At 42.7% G+C, this 17282-nt stretch overlaps 1 protein-coding gene across 1 annotated transcript in view; it reads right to left on the bottom strand.

The window, feature by feature from the left end:
* PAXBP1 (PAX3 and PAX7 binding protein 1) overlaps nucleotides 1–17282 on the bottom strand; it is a 336981-nt gene that overhangs the window by 313313 nt on the left and 6386 nt on the right. The window contains exon 2 of the mRNA XM_069204024.1: nucleotides 12046–12147. Within this exon, the coding sequence (XP_069060125.1) occupies nucleotides 12046–12147 (102 nt within the window). The remainder of the gene's footprint in view (nucleotides 1–12045; nucleotides 12148–17282) is intronic.

Raw genomic sequence — 17282 nt, 5'->3', positions numbered from 1 at the left:
TAATCTTGTTGAAACAGGTTACACAGATTTTCCATTATGAATATTTTCTGGAAATACTAACGTGCATCAACACATTTTACTAGAAATGGTATCTAAAGTTTAACAGGAGTTTGTTTAGGAAAACGTTTTTTTTTCTAGTTGCTTTCTGAGTTAACATCTTATTTCGAAACCAAAGAGTCATCAATCTTGCTTTCAAGCTTCTGCAAATATCTGCGTCTTATCAGAGAGCACTCTGTGAGCTTTATATGGAGCCTCGTAGTGGTAAACTTTGCAAAAGTGCATACACATTTTTATGCCCGAACCTCTATCAGTAGTGCAGTCCGAGCTTACAACATTTCCTTAGTGTGCTCACCCTAATAACATGAAACATAAATACAAGTTCAAACAGCATTAACATATGGACACAAGTATTACTTTAACTGCAGACAATGTCATTCTCCGATCTATAATGTGGTACTGTAAAATGGCAGACAACGGGTTTGTGCTGCAGGGGGTTGCTTTTTTGGGAAAGTTAACAAAGTGGGTCTGCAGCTCTCCTGCAGCCCCAAAGCCTTTTGTCGCGTTGGTGGTGCCACGGTCATCTTTGGAGGCACCACAGAAGCGATAAACTTAGGAAACAGGAGTGTTGTGGGGCAATATTGGGCACTGAGTGGGGTGATGAATTATATATTAGCATCTTTTGCAACTGTTACTTTTAGGGTGGTGGGCCTTGCACCCTACATCTCTTCCTCCCCCCCCCCATTTAATCTTGGTCCCACACTCAGGACACCTTAGTGAATATTTTGTAGTAACAATGTGAGGAGCCAACTTCAGTGCAGCTGGCTGACTCTCCAAACGGCTGGCACTATTCACACAAAACACCCCCAGTCCGTTGAATCAAAAATTGCTAGTGCCTAGCTCACATACCAAAACTTCCTTAGTATTGGTGTAGGGCTTTGTAAAACTCCATAGGTCTTCTAAAAATAATGCTTTCAAAATTACGTTAAAAAATAGTGAACTTGGGGCCAGATGTATCTTTATTTTGAATAGCTATTGCCTAATTGTGATTTTCTGTGAATCGTAATTAGATAATCGTTATTTATATGTATGAAACTCCAGGAGTTTCATTTAGCGTTTTCCAATGAGTCGCAAATCCACCTACCACATTAATATTCATGAGGTAGGGCGCAATATGCGCCCCATTAGGAAATGCTAAAGTTACAGGGATAGTGGCCACCATGTCTGTGATTGCTTTTAAATAAAGCATTTTTTTTTTAAATGCAGCCTGTTTTCCTTAAAGTAAAATGTGATGCGTTTAAAAAATAAAATTTTCTTTTTCTTTTTTTAAAGAGTAGGCAGTAAGTAGTCCACTGGACCACTGCCTGCTATTAAAAACGTTTTTGCATGCATTCCCCTTAGGGACCCCTTCTCGTATGTACTTTAAGTAGGCTGTAAAATGTGAATGTTTTGCAACCACATTTAGGTCACAAAACATTCCTACATACCGCTTTGATTAGGTATTAGGAAGGACGCTGTTGACATGTCCCTTCTTAATACCAAATCGGTATGTATGTGCAATTCCAAATTGTGATTCTGTTACTGAATGGTAAACTGGAATTCAGACACACCAAAATGCATTTCTGTGGTCGCAAAGGCCTGATTGGGCTGCCTGCGACCACAAAAATGCATGATACACATGGCCCTTGGTCATACATCATTCAAAATATATTTTACCATTGAATTATATTATAAAAAGTTTGTGGTAGAACCAACAATGTAATAATTGCCTAAGATTTGCAGCCTCATGCCTTTTGTGTAAAGTATACAAAAGAGGTAGACGCCGTTCCAACATCAGTCAAAAAGTGCAGAAAAGCTCTGTGATGGGAATAAACTAATTCCCCTTATTCGATTTTCAATCAGAAGCAAAAAAACATGCATTATGAACTCACAGAATATCTCAAACAGGCATAAATCCGCTGTGGTGAGACTCCTTTTGAAAAAGCTGGCACAAATTTATGGACGACTGCCTTTGTTTAACTTTCAGAAACAGATAATGAAACCAATATCATGTTGTGATGGAAAACAGTGTCTACGCCATGCTTTGCTTGGTGCATGCCAGTAAAATACTTTTAAAGAACGCCTTATGAATGAAAATGCTAATTCCTATTGTTTACATTTGCCTTTCAATGGCAAACTTCTCTCCAGAAGAATGATATTACAAATCTATGTATGGAACGGAGGCTTCGGATTATGCTTTCTCTCTCTTTACTGCAAAAACTCAGCAGCCAATGAACTTTGACAAAACAAAAGAACTACATTTCCCATGAAACACAGTAGGTTATGTCCACCAATCATAGGGAACCCGTCCATATATATGACCATCTCAGCATAGTCCTTCCTCTTTCTTTGCTGCTGCATCCAGAGATAAGTCCTTTTTTCTGGATTCACTGTCTTTTATTGCAAATGCATGGTGGTTATGTAAATCACACAGCGTGGAGCGGGAGCGGGCTCTACACGCGTCACGGTGCCTGTTTTGCCGCATTCCAGCTTGGGAGTCGTTCCGACTCCTAGACCGCGTTAGAGGACAAGTCCTCTTTCTATTATTAGCATTGCGCATGCAGCCACCTCGTATTTCTCTTTTCTCTAGAGAACGAGGTGTTCACAGCGCGAGCGGAGCTCAGAGAGAAAGCTATTTTTAGCTCGTCTCTCCTCCGCTTTGATAATCTGAGCCCTAGAACGCCCGTTGGGGCGATTTTACGATTAAAGGCTTTGCTGAGGGGGATTGTGCAGGGGCTCCCTCCACATTTAAATAGTTGGACTGTGTAATAAATATATCGATTTGGATATTCCCTACTGGGAAGTTTTATTCCCCCGTGATCTCCTCCATAGATCCTCTGCTCCTATGGCGTACTACGCTGGAGAGGATTATTTTTATCAGGACCACCCTGACACTCCGGATGACCATATGGAGGAAAGACTAGTGGAAGCTCTGGGCTACCATGTCCAGGATTCCGTGAATCGGGCTCTTATTAATGCATTAAAACCTTTTGCTCAGCCCTTGAGACGTTTTGGGCAGCGTGAATTGAGGGGTCGCCCCTTACTTGATGCTGGGTCGCAGCCCGACCAGCTGCCTGATGACCCAGGGAGCCTTAAAAAGACCTTTGTCCTCCGCTGATGTATTAGCAAATATGGCCGCATCGGTGATGCAAGATCATGGCTATGATGTTTATTCATCGTTGGACACGTCTGACGTAAGGAAAGGCCTCTTCCAGACCGGAGGGTCTTTCATTCTCTTCTCATTCCTCCGGCTCGGACCAGGATCACGAGGATCCCAAATCAGTGGGAGCGTAAACGCAAATCCCATAATATGCAGGAACGCAGCTCTTCTTACCGTAACCTTTCCTTTGACCCTGAAAGTATAATTCACCCCAGGTCCTCAGAGTGGTTCCCTTGTGAGGAGGTTGCTCAGTATGTTCAAGATCACATTCGCAAAGGGTTTGACCGCGAGGTTCGGAACACCCTGCATTCAGAATGTCCCCGTCCCTCCCTGCTAGGCAACTTATAGCAACTTTCATGCAAAGGTTTTCCAAGGATCCTTAAAAAAAGGACTGGATCGCGCTTGGAAGAACTGTCAAGACAGACTGCTTGATATTTCTGGTCCTATCACGAAGATTCTGGAATTAGCCATCCAAGCTTAAGAGTCTGAGTCTTCTTTGGATACTCAGACAGTTCTAGAGTGGGCACAACAAGCAATATGTCTGCTGGGCGATGCAAACTGCGCCATGTCTACTGAACGTAGACGTTCCTTCCTCATGAGAATTGACCCTAAGTTAGCTGAACTGGCTCCCAATGACGCTGGTCCTGTAGCTAATGGTTTACTTTTTAGTGACAAATTCGTTAAGGATTTGGGAAAGTATGTTGCCACCTTTTCTGCCTTGGATAAGGCTCAGTCCTCTATGAGAAAGAGGTTTAATAGAGGCCTTTTTGCCAGGGCCCGACGCTTTAGAGGCCGAGCGCCGGGCCGTGGTTTCAATCAGGCCTCTGGTAACTACAATCAACAAGGACAAGGATATTACTCCAGATCTGGATTCTATACCTCCTGAGCCCGCAGAGGTAGAGGCCGCGGCTACCGTAAAAGAGGCGGCTCCAACTCCACCGAAGGGCCCTCCACAGGTGAGAATTATTCAGTTTTCAGAAGTTGTTCTAGGGGGGAGATTGAAAGATCATGTAGTAGCATGGGAGCGGGTGTCTCAAGACCCGTGGATCCTCCAGACAGTTCGAGGGTACAGGATAGAGTTTTATACCCCTCCTCGTCAAACAAACTTTCCTCGTCCTCACCTTTTTTCCTCCAGACAGAAGGTTCTTTCATAGACGATGAAGTAGCTTGCCTACTTCAGAAACGTGCCATTTGCCGTTCCGAACCGCACCAAAATGGGTTTGTAAGTTCGATCTTTCTGGTGCAGAATAAAGGAGGCGGGTATCGGATAGTTCTCAATCTGAAGGAATTCCACTCCTGGGTGGTTCACCGTCATTTCAAGCTGGAAGGCATCCATCTATTAAGGGACCTTCTGTTAGAAGGAGATTTTTTAGTGCGGTTAGACCTAAAGGATGCTTATCTCACGGTGCCCATCTTCGAGCCTCATCAATGGTTCCTCCAATTCTGTTGGAGGGAGACTTGGTACGAATTCTCCGTCCTTCCTTTTGGTCCGTCGTCCGCTCCTTGGTGTTTTACCAAACTTTTAAGGCCAGTAGCCCAACTTCTCAGAGAAAGGGGCGTTTGTGTCATTTTTTAGACAGCATCCTGATTATGGCTCAATCAGAAGAGTCAGTCCTCCTTCACCTGTCTTGGACAGGGGGGGGGGGAGGGGGTGGGGGTCGGTCGGTGTTCCCATGACGAACTGTCTCTTCACATCAATTGCCTGGAACTATTAGCAGGGGAATTTGCTAATCGATCCTGGTCTCCTCGACAAGCGAAATGTTTTTTTCTCCTTCGCATGGACAACATTTCAGCAGTTCAGTATATCAACAGACTAGGGTGTTCCCATGACGAACTGTCTCTTCACATCAATTGCCTAGAACTATTAGCAGGGGAATTTGCTATTCGATCCTGGTCTCCTCGACAAGCGAAATTTTGTTTTCTCCTGCGCATGGACAACATTTCAGCAGTTCAGTATATCAACCGACTAGGGGGGGACCAGGTCCCGTGTGTTAGTAGAGATTGCAAAGGAGTTTTGGCAGTTTTGTCTTCTCCATCACATATTGGTGACAGCGGAATATATTCCGGGCCGAGCCAATCTGATTGCAGACTGGAACTCACAATTCCTCAGGGATGGCAGCGACTGGAAGCTGAGTCCTCTGATATTCAGCAAGTTGAATACTCTATGGGGTCCTTGTGGGGTAGATCTGTTTGCCTCGAGGCTCAACACTCAACTGACACGTTTCTTCAGCTGGAGACCGGACCCTTTGGCGTCCGGGACGGATGCGTTTCTTCAGTCTTGGGAGTCGGGAATGCTTTATGCGTTTCCCCCCTTTCATCATGGTTCAGAGAGTACTCTCTCAGGTGAGGAGACAGAAGGCGGAATTAATTTTAGTGACGCCCAGATGGAAAGCTCAACCTTGGTTCCCATTGGCGATGTTGATGTCATGTGCTCCCCCCTGGCGATTCCGCAGGACCCTCGTCTGTTGTTAGATCAGGGAATGTTGCTGAGGTCATAGCAAAAAAGTTTAAAGGCATGAAAATAATTCATGAGAGATTGAGGCCTACCTACGTACATCATCCACTTTTTCAACAGTCTGTTCTCGGTGTTGTTTAATACAGGGGCGAGGGGATCTATCACCAGGGGAAATTTCAGGTGAACCCCCTAGGTTAGAGATGGGGCACAGGCATTGTAATAAATTAGATTAGCATACTCTTGGTTCAGTTAACTTGATCAATTTACAAAATAAAAACATGGGGCCTTACAAGGCTTTGCTCCATTCTTTAGAGGACACAGAAAGTAAACAAAACCTAGGCTGAGTCATCGTTGGCAGATCTTACTAAGATTAGTAACCTAAAGCGTCAGCTAGGAAACAGATGGACAGCAATCGGCACCAGTCATTGTTGGCACTAGGACAATCTAAGTTTCTAACATTTTCGCACTAATCCAGCACTACAGTTCTTAAAGCAGTGACCATATGTAAGAAATGGGATTATTATTTAGGGTGGGCGACAAACAACCTGAAGAAATAACCACAACATTTGTCAGGGTAAACCCTCAAAGTCACTGAATCAACTTGAGTTCTACCCTGTGGAAGCTATGACACGGGTCAGGCAGGCTTAACTTAGGGCAATGTTGAAATTATTTATGCAGCACCAAAACAGTGAAAGTTAAGATGCAAAATGATAAAATCCCACCCGAATTAGAAAACTACAGAAAGATTTAATAAAATGACACCAACATAACAAAAATCCACGTATGGTAACTAGAAACACAAGTTAACTATTTGAGGAAAAACAGGAGTGAAAAAACACAAAGTGACAATGATAGTCAACAGTCGCTGTAAACGGGACCAGAGATGCAATTTCAGGCCGACTGCAATGGCGCATGGGTGGGATAAACCAACAGATTGGTCCTGGTCAAAGCGTTTACTTTCTAATTTAGTCTTAAGTACCAACCTACCACAAGAGTACAATTCCCAAAAAGTTCCCAAGGTGAGGCACTTGGAGATTTACATGGTGCAAGGCAGAGGCCATCAGTCGGGTCCAGTTACTGCTAGCCAGCGGCTTACTTCTTGGAAAAGGCCTCTTGTAGCTTGTTCTCTTCCTATAGCTACATAGGAGGTCAGCCAACGGACCCTAGGGGGTCCATTTCTTTGCCCTGGGAACAAAAGGGAGCAGGTCCAGTATTTCTCGGATCGTTTCAGAGAACAGACGTGTTCAGTACTCTTCTATCTTCAGCAGGTCCTGAAATTGTTCCCAAGATGGCGCCTGGGGGATGACACTTTTATATCCAACACTTGCTAGTGGATAGGAATGACTCCTGGGCATGCCTCAACCAATGGGTTAAACGCTGCCTGGGGTAATCCCACCCATTTCTTTAGTAGTGCTATTTGCAATACTGCAAAAACGCCAAAAAAAGCAATGTTTTAGGGCATTTTCAAGATGGGTAAAATCTTCTGCAACACTCATCCTGGGCTTTGAAGGATGGGGATGTGTTCGGGAATTGTACTATGGTAATCCTAGTGTCCATCCACATCAATCACTGAAAATCCACTTTTGGGCAAGCACTGTACTTAACAAAGCCAGTGACAGAAGACTGCCAGGACAAAAGCTGAGTCCTTCAGCAAAGAGATACATACAATAATTTTCTTGGCATCCTGTTGTCGCCCTTTCAAGAGTGTTCCAAGTGTTACATGAGGCTCAACAGACCTGTCAAATAGGATTGGACACTGTAGTATCAGAAAGAATGCCCACAATCTTCACTCTGCATATTCTGTGGAGTTCAGAGGAGTCATCTCTGTCAATTCTGGTCAGCCTACTGTTTGCTCCTGGGAGGCATTTCACACCTATTCAAGGCTGAGCACAGACTTGCTAATTAGCCTTCTGACAGCTCAAGCAAGGAAAATGTATTTTCCATAAATGTTATTAAAAATCCAATCTCACCACTGAATAACTGTAGGAAAGTGGGTTATGCGGTGTGGTTGTGAGACCTTACCATATAAGAATTACAGTCTTATCAGGTCATGCTTTCTTTTACAAAGCCCTTAACTCACTCAGTCCTGGGTAGCCTAGGCACAGAGCAGCCAGGCTTAATCAAAAGAACGAGTGTAAAGCATTTAGAAGTACCACCAAAACAACAGGTAAGTAGTCAAGTTTATTATTGCTCAGTTATTTAAAACCATTAAAAACAATTAAACGATTTTAACAGCAGGACCAAAAATTCTGCATCAAGTAACCCTAGCACACAAATTTACAGCAATAGATGTAACAGAAAACATTGTGTGCGGAACAGATGCACAAATAAACAAGCAGAGTAAAAAACATGCACCAGAAGAAGATTCCTAACAGTTAATTAACCGCAGTTTATGATTGTGGCCCCAGCCAGGGAACAATCCATATTTCAGAGCTATTTTATTTGCTCCTGACCCTTGCTTAGGGCAGGATGCGCAAAAACACTTAGGTAGGGGGTGTGCAACTTAGAGGTTAGAGAACAGCTACGGAGGTGTACAAGTGAAGTACAAGCTAAGACAGAGCCCTGACATAGTTGGGTTCATGCGTCGTCAGAGTGTACAATGTCTCAAGGAAAATCAGGTAGGCAAATGTACAAGGCCTCAAGTTAAAATGTTGCTGCCTAAACAAGCAGGTAAAGTGCCAGTAAAACAAATAAAGTGCGTACTAAGACAGATCTTCAGTGCTTACATGCCCCCTACAAGAACTAAGTGGATTTGTATGCCGAAATATGCCCAAACGCAAGGATATACAAAAAGGGTATGTGCAAGGTCTCAAGATGAAATGTAACTGCCTACTCAAGCAGATAAAGTGCTTATAAAAACAAAGTGTGCTGACAAACAGGTCAAATACCTATATAAAACAATCCTAAGTACTGGCTACTACATTCATTAGTTTAAAATAGACCCTTTTCCATCTATTCAGGCAGTTATGTGGTTTGTACATTGTAGGACACCCCTCTGGTGTGTACCTAGCACAATTAGCCACTCCTCCCGGAAAACCGGTTCTGCAGCGGGTTTTCCCCCTCTGGAGGAGATGCCATTTGCTTCACTGAGGCGGAAGCCTCTTTGAAGCTGAGCCATCTCTAGCCACCAGCTGACATTCATCCTACTGGAGGATGCCACACGTCCTCCCTTCACAAATTATCTTTGTTTCCTATTCCTAGGAGCGTTTCACACTTCCTACGAGGGAAAGGCAGCATGTTCTCTCAGGTGACAAATGCTGTAGATAGACAGGAAAAACTACCAGAGGTTTGAGCAACAAAGTAGTGACTTTCTAAAGTCACCTTTCTATTAACAGTAACCTAAAATTCAATTAGGTAATGAATCAGGTTTACGGTCATTATTAATTTGATATCCTGGAGTAATAACTTTGGTGGTCTCAAATGGAAGTTAGTGCTCAGCACGGTGGCTAGTAGAACTCCATGTTTGCCAATGGGACTACTGGCCCTCCTCTCAAAATAACAATTTGGTGTTTTCACTGACAGGGAAAGTTAAACAAGAAAATGCAGTGCCCGGTGAAATACCAAGGCCTTCCCCTAGGAGGGGTGGCATAATAATAATAATAAAACATTTGAAAAAGCATTTGCCCTGGCTAATGGGTTTACTTGGCTATGTTAAGTTAGCACTTTTATGACTGCCAGACTAGGCAGCAATGGCAGGTATAGAGTCATGCTTTCACCTGGTCACTACAGTGGTGGCACAATAGGTCCGAACTGCCAAACCAGTTCCTCTCTGAGCAAGAAGACAAGCAACCCAAGACTGGTTTCGCCCCCAAGTTAAGTCTGGACTGCTCATACTGGAGTAAGGTCAAGAATGATTTGCATATGGTTGTCTAACTTGCAGTGGTAGGGTGAGCAAAAGAACGATGGGCTGGAATGCTACCCTGAGTGATTGACAGTGGAGAGACATATGACAAGTATCCTCCCCATCAACTTGTGTGCAATCTACAAATCACAATGCGGAACACCCCCTGCTAACTCCCCTGACACTGCATGCATTGTATTTTGCTTAGCTATTACATTTGCTGTCAGCTAAGCTGCAATAACTTGCTGCTATAGGGCAAACTTGGTTGCTTCAGTCATTGCAGTTACACATATATTGTCAGCAGGGCCTTTTGCAGGTCCTCCAATTATCAGGGACAGCTCCTCCACTCTCAAAGAAGATAAGCTCATGGTCTCCTATTCAACACACCGACTAAGCGATATGTGAAAACGATAAGATCTGATGGCTTTGCCAATGCTTCTTTGTTCAAATCATTGGAGAATGGAGTACACCAAAGGTTCCTTTGAAAACTTTTTGGTAAGTTAAAAACAGACATAGAATTTAAAATGTGGCTTGTGAAGGGGGTGGCCATGATGGCAAAACATATCTGATACAATAAGTTAGTTAGAATAGAATTTTAATACAAAAACTTTCAAAAGACGAGTAAAACCAGAACCACAACAAAACAGACTGCTAGCAAATACATCCAACTTGAGTGAACATACAGCTTAAAAAAAACAACTGCTCCAAAACGCACAACACCAATGACGTGCCAATAGGAAAACAACTTCATCCAGTATGCTTGATGTACACAAAAAAACAAGATTCAAAGTTTCGCTCCAGCATGTGACCTACAGAGACCAGAACAGTAAATTTAATGGCATGTTACTACCTACACTTTCACGTACCCCAATTAGGATACGCCAGAATACTTAATGCAAAACCCCTCATAAAGCATAGCCCAGTCAATGCTTTTAAATATTACATATTGTATGCCGCTTCCAAAAGAGGACACACTGGAATGTATCACAAGAAAAGCCCACAGCAAAGTGAACACACTAGTTTTAACCTTGCCAGTCTTTAAAAATCAGTCAAATAACAAAATATTTATATGATGTGTCTACTTCTAATACGTGAGGGCTTCATCATCTTCCCATCATGACACAGTTATATTACAGTTAAATGAAACTTTAAAAAAAGTTAACTTTAAACATTTTTGAATGAGTTAAAGGATTAACCAACCAGCATGCAGCGGTAATATGGCCAACAGAAACTGCTTTTCAAGGAACGCTACTGAAGAAACAATTCCTCAGCACAACTAGTGATCTTGTACCTTAGTTTTATAAAGTGCGTCCAGTAACAGTACGAAAAGGACCACAAAGCATACATTTTTTAACACCCACTCTCACGCAATATAATCAACAGCTCAAATGAAAACACTGTAGTATTGTGCATTAGAAACAAGAACTAAACTGCAATGCATTTGTTGACATAGGATGGCTAACAGAGTTAGTCTTGCTGGATTTTAAACCTATGACATACAGTTTAGATTCAGCTCTCAAGCTGAGCACGTACCTCCGTGGTCATCAATACCAATAGTATGATCTCGCAACCCCAGCTTTTCACTGCATGCATCAAGTTTTGGAAAATTACGAATAGTTATGTTCTGCTCTCAATAATTCACAACAAGGGAGTCTGAACTCAATTGGTCAGACAGCTGTGGAACAAAGTTATCTCGTAAGAAATTAGTTTGTATGAATAGCACCAAACAGTCAACTGCCGCCTTACAAGATGTGCCCTTGCTTAACCAAGTTAAATTTCCCTCTTCTCCAGGTCCTGAAAAAGAAAACTCTGCTTGATACTTTCTCTGTTAGGTTGGCTATTTACTGAAAACAAAAACAACAAGCATTTGCAATGCAACGGGTCTCGCGTTTGCTCATGTTAGAGCTGATAGCATTGTAAACTCCTAACCCGACTTTTCACCTATCGGGCAAAAGTGAATTTATATAAGTAATCCGAAAAAGTGCAATTAACTATGTAAAGCGCTCTACTTCTGCCACGCAAGATCGCGCTCGTAAATTAGAGAAAAAGAAGTCCACGAGCCTGATGGAAAACAGCGAGCCTCACATGTTTTCTGTACTTGGTCACTGCGCTCGAGGAGGGCTAGCCACCGGAAAAGGAATGACTTATGCATGCCTTCGACTAATGAAAGCAAGCAGATTTTATTAGGCAAGCCCACGAACCAATTAAAAACACTGACGTGAAGTTGACAGGGCTCCGAGCCCTTTTCTGAACACTAAAGAGTCTCGCTGCGATACGCATGCAACGCAGGCTCAACCCTAAAAACTTTTATTCTCAAAGCAAAAAAAAAAAAAAAAGAAAGCTTAGCAATTTTATCATTGCATCATTGTACAATCATAAAACCCCATTAACATTTTAACAGCATAAGTGTAAATGTAATTCTTATACTGAAGACTTCCCTTTATAATGAAAATAAAAAAATATATCAATTCTAAGTTCTCTTTACCCATTTCATGATATTATGCTGCAGCTAACAAACAGGCTTACTATCAAATGTGAAATTGGTGGATTTACCTTTTGATTTTTCAAGATCGTCTTTGTATTCTTTCTTCAGGAGCTTGACAATCTTTTTGCTGTAGTTCGATTTCTTTACTTGGAAGACTTCCACTTCCTCTGCTGTAAATTAAGCATTTAAAGAAATGGTCTTTAAGGCAAAACTGCAGCATAGATCATTAGATAATTAAATTTGCATATCATTCTAACAGAAAATCGTTAATGCTTTTTAGCTTTACTTAAATGATCAGTCAAAACAGCGAGGCTTAAAGTGTGAGAATGGAGTGCCAATTATAATACAAGAGGGGGGAGGGCTTTAAAAGTACTGTGCACCAGTGCATCCACCTAGGGCCCGCTTTTCATTAAAAGGGGTGTGAAGGACTGGAGATGCAGAGGTTTGGGTGGGTTACAGCAGGACCCTGCGCCACCAAAGCACTGTGCTCTGTGAGAGGAACGCTTCTTACCAAGAGGGCAAGGACTGGTGATGGTCCCTTATCAGTGTTGTGACTACTGTAGTGGACCAGGCTGCAGGAGCAAATCTGGGACGGCTGTACTAGTGTGGTGCCTGAAAGGACAGGAGAATTTCAGAAAGGTGGGGGGCTTGCACGAGGTCGAGTTTCGCTTATCTGATATTAGCAGCATAGTTATGTGACCTTTGCCAAACATGATCGATCAGAACCTGTGCCGTACTTATGTGAGTGCTCTCTGTGGGGATTATCAGAGAGCAACATGCCTTCCTGGCAACGTGCCATCTTAAGAAAAATATAAGGTGTAAGTGGGATTAACAAATGTTTTCCCAGACTAGTTCATCGGCATGCATGTGACAAGGTGAGAAACCGCATGACGCAGAGGAATGAAGCTTGGTTACATTAATTGGGAGTAGCTCGAGTGGGGGGGGGGGGGGGGGGGAGAGGGGGGGGAAATCCTGCTACCAGGACTTATAAATGAATACACTGAGGACCAATATGGAGAGCATATACTGTAAGGTGTCCCCATGGAAAGATGCCTGGGTGAGATCAAGGAGAGGGGATATTGAACTAAGAGAACATTCTCGTGCCTGAATAAACGCCTGGGTGAGCTGGAGTTGATAGCATAGGAACAAAAGTCGACAATGGCAGGCTAGATGAAGGTTAAAAATGGTGCAAGAGTCGCTGCAACAACAAGTTGAACTAGAGAAAACAATGATGGCGGCCAGACCAAGATTCTTATAGGTCCCTTCTGTTCCCATTATGTAAGATGCTGGGAATTTGCTGCTTGAGTTCCCGATGGCTGATTATTGGGGTCTGAGAACGCTGTTGGACTGGACATTGGACATCTGCAGCGCTATCAGGCAGCCCACCAAGCGGAGACACAATTTTATGAGAAATGGCAATCAAGCCCAAAGACAAGCAATCACGAGAGATGCTGCAAAGAAGAAATAGCTTACTGTTCAAAGGAAGCAGAATTTTACTGTTTCTCTGATGCGAGTCACGACTCGAAACGGGAGGAAAGAGTTACAAAATGTTAAAGGAGTTGCAGACTATGAACGGTTGTGCATCGCTATCATTCCCTGTGCAACTTATGTGTCTAATAATGGTAAGTTTTACATCTTCACGCAGACGGAAGGAAGCGTCTAGGACCTACTTGAACATAGGCTATGCAGCAGAAAAGCCAGAAGTTTGAGCCCCAATGGAACTGATGTAGGCTGTCAAGGTGACCCCTATCGTGGACAGTAGGAGCTGATAAGTATTTTTTTTTTTAACGTGTGCTGTTAATGTCTTCTTTGTTGGTCAGATTTACGCTTGCTCTCGTTTGTTCCTTTTTGGGTCTCGCCCACAGAGAGCTTGTAGCTTTCTGTTAAGGCCTATTGTGCACTATATCAGTACTTACAGTGGTCTCTGGGTAAAACAATTGCTTGTCATGGGAAGACTCTCTCGTCAATCTCATTAGCTTACTTCTTAGTTCATAGTTTTCCTTTCTCTTCACGTGTGTTTCTCTACTGGAGCATACATTTTTTTACTGTACTTCTGACTGGATGACTTGCATCTGCATACTTTCAGAGAACTGCCTTTATAGAAATCCATTAGAAAGCATGTGCTTTCTTGCGCACTCCCTTATGTGGTGCTCCCGTCTCCTCTGCTTTTCAGTGCTGTCCTCTGCCACTCAGGATTCTTCTGTTTTGGCCATCTCACTGGCTTTTTAAAGTTAATTTTCAAACCTCATCCGCCTAAGACCTAAATTGCCCCCAAGCATCCAAACTCACCTCTGTCCTGGTGGTTCGGGTTTTTACTTATTCTCCATCTGTTCCTTCATTTGCTCTACTGCCCTGTGATTACACAGGGCCTGCCAGCTGCAATTTGCCACAGAGTGGCTTCTTTGTCTCTGATGCACTTTAGTACATTTTTAACTCTTACCTACAGCCAGCTCCCTGTTGCCTATTTGTTAAAGACCTCTCATGTACCATACTAAAGAGGACTTATATTCTGCATATTACTTATTACTGGTTGGCTTAGTTGTCAAATCGCTTGCTTCTTAATGGCTTGCATTTTTCTTCTTGTGTTTGATTCTACTGTGGAGAATAGGCTCTTATCCATTCGCCTCCTTTTGACTTACTGACTTGTAGGCTTCCACTGTGGAAACTACGTATCGTCAAAAAAATATTTAACAAAAAGCACAAAAACTCCATGACACTGCATGTGTTTTCTTTTCCCCTTTCACATGCTGCTTCCCCACCCCCAAATATCTACCTTGTTGCTTCCCCTTTTGGCGCCCCACACACTAGTCAGTAGCTCCCTTATCCCTTTCAGTGAAAGGAAATGTTTTTGTGAGGGACCAGAAGCTGCCTTACCACTCCACAACGCAAAAGGCGATTTTGTGCTCCTCCTTTTCTCCCTAGTTCCTGCCAACTCCCATTGGCCATCTCTCTAAATTCCTCCTGTTAGTCTCTCACCCGGTGTCGTCAAAGAAGCACTGGCAAAACCAACTAGTTGGTTATTGTGATTGAAAGGTGATACATAATGGCTTTTCCAATGCTTCTTTTTCTCCATTATCTTATGAAGACTAGAGACTATGCATACTTTTAGTAGTTATACTTCAAGTTACTGCAATGTTTCATGTTGTTTCTTGTGCTGTTTGACTTTTCCAGTTTTACTTATGGTTGTGATGAATGCGAACCTAGTGGTGTCGAACTAACTGTATTTAAAAAATTAAAAAATACTTGTTCATGTGACAAGATTACACAGACCTCTATCCCACTGCAGTGAGCTCACCAATTAAGTCACCACCATCATACCAGATCACTAACAAGATCAGGATCTGATTATGCCAGGCTACATTAGGCCAGGGCTCCGATTGTAGCGCTACTCTGATTAGCTTTCTGATAATACCAGACAGACTATACCATGGCATGTGTGCACATGCTCTGTTTATGCTAGTCTTCTACTCATTGCAGGGCGCCAAATACAGAGAGTTCTAATTATGGTACAGATGTGGCTATGAAACTGGATAAACCAGAGTTCCAATAATGTAAAAGCTCTCTGTCTTCCATTATTATCAAAGCATGGGTCATGTGGCGGGCAGTAAGAACATTTTCAGTTAATTTTATCAAATGTTACTGTTAGTAAAACCAGAATAACAGTATTCAAAATGCCCACACTGTATGTGTGTCTCCACTTAAACAGGTTATATAAATTTTGTAGTACTCCACTCAACAAAATTCTGAGCATTAACTAAACGCTGTGTCACTAACTGCTAGACAAGTTAGTAAACCTGATGGCAGCCTTGTCCGTTTGTAATCTGCATTGATTTCTGTTGTGGCTCTGGCTAGCTTCAGTTTTTCAAGTCAGCAGAGACTATGAGATATTTTAGGACTGCATAGGACGCCGGAGATAACTTTTGCAACTCCACACACAGTTCAAAACCAAAAAGCACTGTGGGAGCTATAGCCTCCCATGGTTAAATTTCACAATTATGTTCACACATTTTGGATTTGGAATTTCAGCCAAAGTGCCTGTGCTACTGTATCAGAAGGAGCCAAACAATCTATTTGCCAAGCAATAGTTATTACAGAGTACAGGTTTTTTTATGACCTCCCTGCAACAATCTATAATCTCAAAACCAGGCAGCACTATAAAATGAAGAGAACACATAACTCTCCTCATTGGCTCTTCAATGCCTACTGATAGTACACATGGATACATTCAACACCCTATGCTACATGAATAAAATGTGTGGTTTAAGGATTTAGGATGGTTACAGAAGCTTTGACCTCTTCTAAACACAAGCCAATATCAAACAATAACAGGATAATGATGTAAGCAAAATTCCATCAGCAAAACTCTTCTTAGTGGCCCTAAACAATTGATACATGCTCAATATCAATCAATTCAACAGATCTACAGAAACACTTCTAGATGTACTGTTATAAAAGCACAAATCATTTACCACAACAATCAAGAAACTCCAGTCAGGTGTGGGTGTATCTTGCTGCATTGAGAATGGATGATGTGTTTAAGGCAGTTCATTAATAGTTATCAAAAATGCAATTCAATACTGAAGTTCTACCACACTTTTGTGTCTGGTTGCTGCTTCAAACTGGAGTTTTAGAGATAGAATTATCATAGTGCAATACCCCCCCCCCCCGAAGTTGAGTGCAACCAAAGACATTCAGCATCCTAAAAATGCCCAAAGTGGGTGGGGTGGACACCGGAACTTTTAGTTCATTGGTTAGGACGTGCACAGAAGCCATTTCCACCCACTAGCTTGTCCCAATCTTAAATTAAATGTGGCATCTCCAGCAACCTCCTTCAGAACACTTCTGGAACTGAGGAAGAATGTAAGATAAGTGGACCTGCTGTGAGGACCCCCCCCATGCACTGAACCTGCTCCCTCTTGTAACTGGGATTAATCCAAGGCAATCCCAGGGTCATAAACTAACCTCTTGATCAAGCTACTGGGATACTACAAGCTACAAGGCCTTTCTAGCAACTGCCCAGTCACTACTGGACTCTGCGGTTGGCCTCTGTATGGCATGCCACATGCTTTTCAGTGTCTTCCCTGGGGAGGCTTTAGAAGAGTACTCCTGTGGTGGACTGGAACTTAAAAGGATTAATGTCAGAAGATAAAATCTTGGACCAAGACGAACCTGGCTGGTTTAACCAACCTGCTCTCTGTAACGGTGAGCATCAAATTGCCCCCGTCAGTCTACCCTGACTCATCATTTGCATTACCACTGACTATCACTGGCACTTTCTGCTTCTTGGCGTCATTCCTACTTACAA

This window comes from Pleurodeles waltl, chromosome 8, assembly GCF_031143425.1.
Source record: "Pleurodeles waltl isolate 20211129_DDA chromosome 8, aPleWal1.hap1.20221129, whole genome shotgun sequence".
Taxonomy (NCBI): domain Eukaryota; kingdom Metazoa; phylum Chordata; class Amphibia; order Caudata; family Salamandridae; genus Pleurodeles; species Pleurodeles waltl.
The sequence above is the reverse complement of the archived record's forward strand: the minus strand, read 5'-3'. Positions and strand labels throughout refer to the sequence as shown.